Below are 8,296 nucleotides of genomic sequence, written 5' to 3' on the forward strand. Positions count from 1 at the left end.
TTCAATCGGGCAGCATGGTCGGTACAGGCTTGGAGGGCCGAAGGGCCTGTTCCTGTGCTGTAATTTTCTTTGTTCTTTGAAATCTGCCGTTCTTACCCAGTCTGGCCTACATGTGACTCCAGAGCCACAGAAATCATAGAATCACAGAATGAACATAAGAACATAAGAAATAGGAGCAGGAGTAGGCCATCTAGCCCCTCGAGCCTGCCCCGCCATTCAACAAGATCATGGCTGATCTGAAGTGGATCAGTTCCACTTACCCGCCTGATCCCTATAACCCCTAATTCCCTTACCGATCAGGAATCCATCTGTCCGTGATTTAAACATATTCAACGAGGTAGCCTCCACCACTTCAGTGGGCAGAGAATTCCAGAGATTCACCACCCTCCAACATTACAGAAGGAGGCCATTCAGCCCAGCGAGTCTGCACCGACCTCAATGCTGCCCAGGCCCTATTCCCGTAACCCCACATATTCACCCTGCTTATCCCCCTGACACTAAGGGGCAATTTAGCATGGCCAATCCACCTAACTTGCACATCTTTGGGCACTGAGGGGCAATTTAGCATGGCCAATCCACCTAACTACACACCTTTGGACACTAAGGGGCAATTTAGCATAGCCAATCCCACCTAACCTGCACATCTTTGGACACTAAGGGGCAATTTAACATGGCCAATCCACCTAACCTGCACATCTTTGGACACTAAGGGGCAAGTTAGCATGGCCAATCCACCTAACCTACACATCTTTGGACACTAAGGGGCAAGTTAGCATGGCTAATCCCACCTAACCTGCACATCTTTGGACACTAAGGGGCAATTTAGCATGGCCAATCCCACCTAACCTGCACATCTTTGGACACTAAGGGGCAAGTTAGCATGGCCAATCCCACCTAACCTGCACATCTTTGGACACTAAGGGGCAAATTAGCACGGCCAATCCACCTAATCAGCGCATCTTTGGCGTGTGGGAGGAAACCGGAGCACCTGAAGGAAACCCACAGGGAGAACGTGTAAACTCCACACAGACAGTGACCCGAGGCCGGGATTGAACCCGGGTCCCTGGCGCTGTGAGGCAGCAGTGCGAACCCACTGCGCCACCGTGCCACCCCAATGCGACTGACTCTTATCTACTCTCTGAAATGGCCGAGCGAGACTTTCAGTTCAAGGGCAGTTAGGGACTGGTGACAAATGTTGACCTTGCCAGCGACGCCCATATCCAATGAAAGAATGCATTTAAGAAAAACTTGTATGCAAAGATATGAAGATGTGGGAGTGAAGACAGGACATGGTCACTGGCAACTGGGAGGCCATCGCTGAGGGCCGTGATGTCTGGAGGCTGACTGGTTGGAGAGGCTTGAGAAGAGGCAAGGAGGAATGGAGAGGTTAGCTGGCTGGAGAACACAGAGGCCAGCCAAGTTATGGACGCGGTGGCACAGTGGTATTGCCGCTGGACCTGTACTCCAGAGACACACAGCAAGATCGAGAACCCGGGTTCGAATCCCACCATTGGTGATATTTGAATTCAATAAAAATCTGGAATTAGAAGTCTAATGATAACCAAGGTGGTAAAAACCCATCTGGGGCGGCACGGTGGCACAGCGGGTTAGCTCTGCTGCCTCACAGTCCCAGGGACCCAGGTTCGATTCCCGGCGTGGAGTCACTGTCTGTGCGGATTCTGCACGTTCTCCCCGTGTCTGCGTGGGTTTCCTCCGGGTGCTCCGGTTTCCTCCCACAGTCCAAAGATGTGCGGGTTAGGTGGATTGGCCGTGATAAATTGCCCCCTAGTGTCAGAGAGACTAGCTAGGGTAAATGCCAGGGGTTATGGGGATAGGGTCTGGGTGGGATTGTGGTCGGTGCAGACTCGATGGGCCAAATGGCCTCCTTCTGCACTGTAGGATTCTATGATTCACTAATGCTCCTTGAGGGAAGGAAATCTGCCATCCTTACCCGGTCTGGCCTACAAGTGACTCCAGACTCAAAGCAATGTGGTCGACTCTTAACCACCCTCTGAAATGGCCAAGGGATCCGGTCAGTTGTACCAGGTGACTACAAAGACCAAAAAACACTCCCTAGTACTGACCCTCTGACAGTGCGGCACTCCCTCAGCACTGACCCTCTGACAGTGCGGCACTCCCTCAGCACTGACCCTCTGACAGTGCGGCACTCCCTCAGCACTGACCCTCTGACAGTGCGGCACTCCCTCAGCACTGACCCTCTGACAGTGCGGCACTCCCTCAGCACTGACCCTCTGACAGTGCGGCACTCCCTCAGCACTGATCCTCTGACAGTGCGATATTCCCTCAGCACTGACCCTCTGACAGTGCGGCACTCCCTCTGCACTGACCCTCTGACAGTGCGGCACTCCCTCAGTACTGATCCTCTGACAGTGCGGCACTCCCTCAGCACTGACCCTCTGACAGTGCGGTATTCCCTCAGCACTGACCCTCTGACAGTGCGGCACTCCCTCAGCACTGACCCTCTGACTGTGCGGCACTCCCTCAGTACTGACCCTCTGACAGTGCGGCACTCCCTCAGCACTGACCCTCCGACAGTGCGGCACTCCCTCAGCACTGACCCTCTGACAGTGCGGCACTCACTCAGCACTGACCCTCTGACAGTGCGGCACTCCCTCAGCACTGACCCTCTGACAGTGCGGCACTCCCTCAGTACTGACCCTCTGACAGTGCGGCACTCCCTCAGTACTGACCCTCTGGTAGTGCAGCGCTCCCTCAGTACTGACCCACTGACAGTGCGGCACTCCCTCAGCACTGACCCTCTGACAGTGCGGCACTCCCTCAGCACTGACCCTCTGACAGTGCGGCACTCCCTCAGCACTGACCCTCTGACAGTGTGGCACTCCCTCAGCACTGACCCTCTGACAGTGCGGCACTCCCTCAGCACTGACCCTCTGACAGTGTGGCACTCCCTCAGCACTGACCCTCTGACAGTGCGGCACTCCCTCAGCACTGCACTGGAATGCCAGCTCTGCTTGTAGTGCTCAGATCTCTGGAGGTGGTCTCTGAACCCACAACCTTCAACCCCAGAGGTGAGACTCTCTCACCTCTGGGGTTAAAGGTTCTGGGTTCAGTGAGCCATGGATGGGAGGGAGGGGTGGGCGGGGACCCTTAAACACACTGCTCAAATCAAAAATCCCTTCTGTGCACAATCCCAGGCAGCACTGCTGCCTCACAGTGCCAGGGACCCCGGTTCGATTCCTGGCCTTGGGTCATTGTCTGCGTGGAGTTTGCACGTTCTCCCCGTGTCTGCGTGGGTTTCCTCCGGGTGCTCCGGTTTCCTCCCACACTCCAAAGATGTGCGGGTTAGCTGGATTGGCCGTGCTAATTTGCCCCTTAGTGTCCAAAGATGTGTAGGTTCGGTGGATTGGCCATGCTAAATTGCCCCTTAGTGTCCAAAGATGTGTAGGTTCGGTGGATTGGCCGTGCTAAATTGCCCCTTAGTGTCAGGGGGATGAGCTAGGGTAAATGCATGGGGTTACATAAGAACATAAGAAATAGGAGCAGGAGTAGGCCATCTAGCCCCTCAAGCCTGCCCCGCCATTCAATAAGATCATGGCTGATCTGATAGTGGGTTCAGTTCCACTTACCCGCCCGCTCCCCATAACCCTTAATTCCCTTAATAGCTAAAAACCTATCTATCTGTGACTTAAACACATTTAACGAGGTAGCCTCTACTGCTTCATGGGCAGGGAATTCCAAAGATTCATTACCCTCTGGGAGAAGAAGTTCCTCCTCAACTCTGTTCTAAATTGACTCCCCCGTATTTTGAGGCTATGCCCCCTAGTTCTTGTTTCCATTGTAAGTGGAAACAATCTCGATGTTTCTACCCTGTCTAGCCCCTTCATTATCTTATATGTCTCTACGGGGATAGGGTGGGAATGTCGTAGGTACAGACTCGATGGGCCGAACGGCCTCCTTCTGCACTGTCGGGATTCTACGATTCTTCAGAAATACTTCTGTATTCCAATCAGCCACGTAACGTGAAAAGAGTTCCAATTAAACAGGTCACTTTAATTACTCTCTTACAAAAAAAACATACACAAAACGCACAAACCTTACTGTAGAAGAAACCAACTCACCGCGGTGTTGGGAACCGGCAATTAAAAATTAAATAAGACGGACCTTCGATCAGTAATTTAATTGCGAGCTCCCAAAGCCAAAGGGGCTTTGGTTTTAAGGAGAGCCAACAGTTCTCTTCCTCGATTTTCCTCAGCGGTAGTTTGGAGTCTGAGGTAACATCTTGGAGAACGGCGAAGGAAAAAGGAAGACTAAGTGTTCCCCAACACCTTTTGACATTCTTTTCCATTATCCCCTTTCGCCGGATCATCCGTCCCCCAGGGAGGGACCGTATTGAAGCAAGGTGACAGGACGCCTTGCGACGAGCCAAGCTCACCGCGTTTCGCCCTCTCCACGGACGCACGGGGTGGGATACACCGGCCTCGCTTGTCCCGGAATCGTAAAATCCCGCCCGAGGTCCGACGGACCTTCCCATTGTCCGTACCGCGTCCCCCCCTCCTCCCCCCGCCGCCCCCGCTCCTCCCCTCTCACCCGGTCCGATTCCCGTGACGGACGGGGCGATAAAATTCCGACCATGTTGTCAGGCCCAACGGATGTTTCCGGCGTGTTCTGGGGGAGCCAGGGCGGCGGTGGGGAGGCGGGGGGGGGGGGGGGGGGGGGTTAATTCCTCTCTCTGTCTCTTGGTTGTCCGCTAAGTGTGCGCCCAGCGGCCAATTTGACTGCCCCACAATGGATATTTCCCCCCCCAGCCTTCCAGGTACGAGGGCGCCGGTTCTGCGATTGCCACACCCACACTGGGCCACTTGGCGCGACTCTTTGAGGTGGCGGGGTCACCGGGTCGGGAAGCCTTGAATGTCCGCCAGAGCCGTGAACTGGAAAATCCCAAGCCGCTGCCGGGAGTTGAGTTGGGAATGTTATTTCCACGTCGACTCTGCGTGTTATAGGTTCACTCCACCGCCTTGCTCTCACTGGGAACCCCGGCATCTCCGTGAAGCAAGTTTAGTTTTTCACGTTTTTGCAGTCAACAGGGGGAGGATGACTGTGTTTACTTTAATCTCTTGAGTATCCAAAGCGTTAAAACATCCAAGGCCCGCATTACCTCACCGCATTCCAGTCTGTGAGCTGGGTACCAATTAATGGCTTCTCCTGGCAACTTTCTGCCTCGAACTGCATTTGTTTTTAGCTCCACCACTGTCCACGTTATAGAAACCGTCACATTAAACCGCCTCGGGATTTACTGTTGTGTTAAAGTTCTGTTTTATTAGCTCCAGCTTCTGTCCTGTTCAAAGTTCTCTGGAGGTGAGAACAGCAGGAGGTAGGCCTCGTGGCCTGTCACGTCTGCCCTCGCCCCGTTTTGAAAGAGCTAAAATTTCAAGTGTTTGCTTACCAATCGTTTCCCCCCGCGCCCCTCCAGCACCCCCCCCCCCCCTCACCTTGGACTGTAATTCCAACTGAAGACGAAGTGTTTGAATCAAGAGTTGAAGAAGGTAGGTTGGCGGTTGAAGGGGTGGTTCGGGGCGGGGGGTTTATAGAGGTGGTGAAAGATCGAGCGTTAGTCGTCTAACGTTCGGTCATTCGCTGCTTGGTACAAAAATGGCCAGTCGCGGGCCCAGAGATCGAGGGCTCTCCGTGCTGAACAGGCACAAGGCCGGCGAGAGATGGGACCATCCCACGGGGATGCCTGGGAGTGGGTCGGGCGGTGTCTCACTTGCTGCACTCGGCCGGGGTCTTGTCACTGACCAGGGTTAGCTCCTCGGGGCTGGCGGCGGCCGGCGGGAGGCTCGATTTTGCCGGCAGGAGCAGGGTGGCCCGCACCAGCCACTCCAGCGCCCCCTTGAAGTCCCAGAGGAAGCAGGGGAACCTGCGGGAGGTGAGCTCCCACAGCTCCTCCTTGCGCAGGCCGTAGATGACGGGGCTGACGCACTGGGCCAGGCTGAAGAAGGCGAAGTTCAGCACCTCGAAGAGGGACTTGGTGTCCTGGTGGAGACTGCCGGCGTGGGCCACCAGTTGCAGGGTGAAGTTGATGAAATTGGGGATGATGTAGACGGCCAGCTGAGCCCCGTGCATCAGAATGGTGCTCCGAGCCCTCTTGTTCAGTCGGTTCAGCACCCCGATGCGCCTGCCCTCCGCCAGGATCTTGAAGTAGCTGTACAGGATGAGCACGGTGCAGATGCAGATCAGCAGGATCTTGGAGGTTTGCTTCATGGAGTAGCGGGAGGGGAGGTTGGAGGCCGAGCAACTCTCGGCCTCCCTGAGCCTGGGCTCCCACCTCAAGTGCGGCGAGATGAGGATGAGGGGGATGACAGCCGAGACAGCCCAGGTCAGGCTGCTGAGGACCCAGACCCTGCCCTGGGTGCAGCAGGAGCTGTACTTGAGGGGGTGGCAGATGGCCAGGTACCTGTCGACCGCCATCACGGTCAGGGTCAGCAGGATGGTGGAGGCGCTCATCATCAGGAAGAGGAGCAGCGCCAGGCAGGAGGACGTCGACATGGCCACCCCCAGGTAGATGAGGACGTAGAAGGTGCTGCTCAGGCCAAAGTAGATCAGGCCGGAGAGCAGGAGGTGGAAGAGCAGGACGAAACGCGCCTGGGAGCGCAGACGGTCCTCGCTCAGGATGGTGCAGTTAATCACAAAGTTGAAGAACGCCAACAGGACGAAGGAGGTGACAGATGCAAAGACCCGGACTTCGATGAGGTGTACCTCACTGGCAGTCCCATTCCCCGATTCATTCATTCTCAGACGCTTAGACACATTCCAGCGTCTGACATTACAACGATGTCTCACGGATTAGAGCTCCCTCGAAACTGAAGCGAGTCTCTCATTTCCCTACTGACTGGCCAGTGCTCTCTCTCTCTCTCACACACACACGTACTGTGTTTCCGTTCTGAGTCTAACCACAGTGGAGCAAACTTGAAGACTTAACCCTTTCACTGACTCACACCAGCAATCTTTTTTTTAAATAGAACATAGAACAGTACAGCACAGAACAGGTCCTTCGGCCCACGATGTTGTGCCGAGCTTTATCTGAAACCAAGATCAAGCTATCCCACTCCCTATCATCCTGGTGTGCTCCATGTGCCTATCCAATAACCGCTTAAATGTTCCTAAAGTGTCTGACTCCACTATCACTGCAGGCAGTCCATTCCACACCCCAACCACTCTCTGCGTAACGAACCTACCTCTGATATCCTTCCTATATCTCCCACCACGAACCCTATAGTTATGCCCCCTTGTAATAGGTCCATCCACCCGAGGAAATAGTCTTTGAACGTTCACTCTATCTATCCCCTTCATCATTTTGCGTGGGTTTTGGTTACTCCAGCCTGAGTTCAGGAACAGCAAGCGATCGAACGCCCGGGCCTACCACTGCTCGAACTCCGGCTGACGGCAGCCTCCTGTCAAAGTGCGGTAGGCTCCACGAGAATCCTTCAGGTGGTCCGCATTCCAAAATGAAACTCGCTCACGCGCAATGCCAGCCGTACAAGGCAAACAGGCTCGAATCCATATCCCCGCCATTTGCATGGCGTCACACAAGATTGGCATGCGTGGTACAAGTCATCAGAGCTGTGCGGACAACAGCGAGGTTACTTATTCATTCAAGGGGCATGGGTGACGCTGGCTGGGCCATCATTTGTTGCCCAAATCTAGTTGCCCTTGAACTGAGTGTCTCGTTTGGCCATTTCAAAGAGGCAGTTGAGAGTCAACCACATTGGCTGTGGCTCTGGAGTCACATGTAGGCCAGACCGGGTAAGGACGGCAGATTTCCTTCCCTAAAGGGACATTAAGAATATAAGAACTAGGAGCAGGACTGGGCCATCTGGCCCCTCGAGCCTGCTCCGCCATTCAATACGATCATGGCTGATCTTTTTGTGGACTCAGCTCCACTTACCCGCCCGCTCACCATAACCCTTAATTCCTTTACTGTTCAAAAAATTATCTATCCTTGCCTTAAAAACATTCAATGAGGTAGCCTCAACTGCTTCACTGGGCAGGGAATTCCACAGATTCACAACCCTTTGTGTGAAGAAGTTCCTCCTCAACTCAGTCCTAAATCTGCTTCCCCTTATTTTGAGGCCACGCCCCCCAGCTCTAGTTTCACCCGCCAGTGGAAACAACCTCCCTGCTTCTATCTTATCTATTCCCTTCATAATCTTATATGTTTCTGTAAGATCTCCCTTCATTCTTCTGAATTCCAATGAGTATAGCCCCAGTCTACTCAGTCTCTCCTCATAAGCCAACCCTCTCAACTCCGGAGTCA

General features: G+C 54.1%; 1 protein-coding gene across 1 annotated transcript; it reads right to left on the reverse strand.

The window, feature by feature from the left end:
- Window positions 1–4,019: 4,019 nt before the first annotated feature.
- Window positions 4,020–6,810, reverse strand: LOC144481605 (putative G-protein coupled receptor 148). Its single transcript, XM_078200743.1, has one exon. It carries the CDS (start codon window positions 6,769–6,771, stop codon window positions 5,743–5,745), a length of 1,029 nt encoding a protein of 342 aa, XP_078056869.1. The 5' UTR covers window positions 6,772–6,810; the 3' UTR covers window positions 4,020–5,742.
- Window positions 6,811–8,296: the final 1,486 nt, after the last annotated feature.

This window comes from Mustelus asterias, chromosome 31 (genome assembly GCF_964213995.1).
Source record: "Mustelus asterias chromosome 31, sMusAst1.hap1.1, whole genome shotgun sequence".
NCBI lineage: Eukaryota > Metazoa > Chordata > Chondrichthyes > Carcharhiniformes > Triakidae > Mustelus > Mustelus asterias.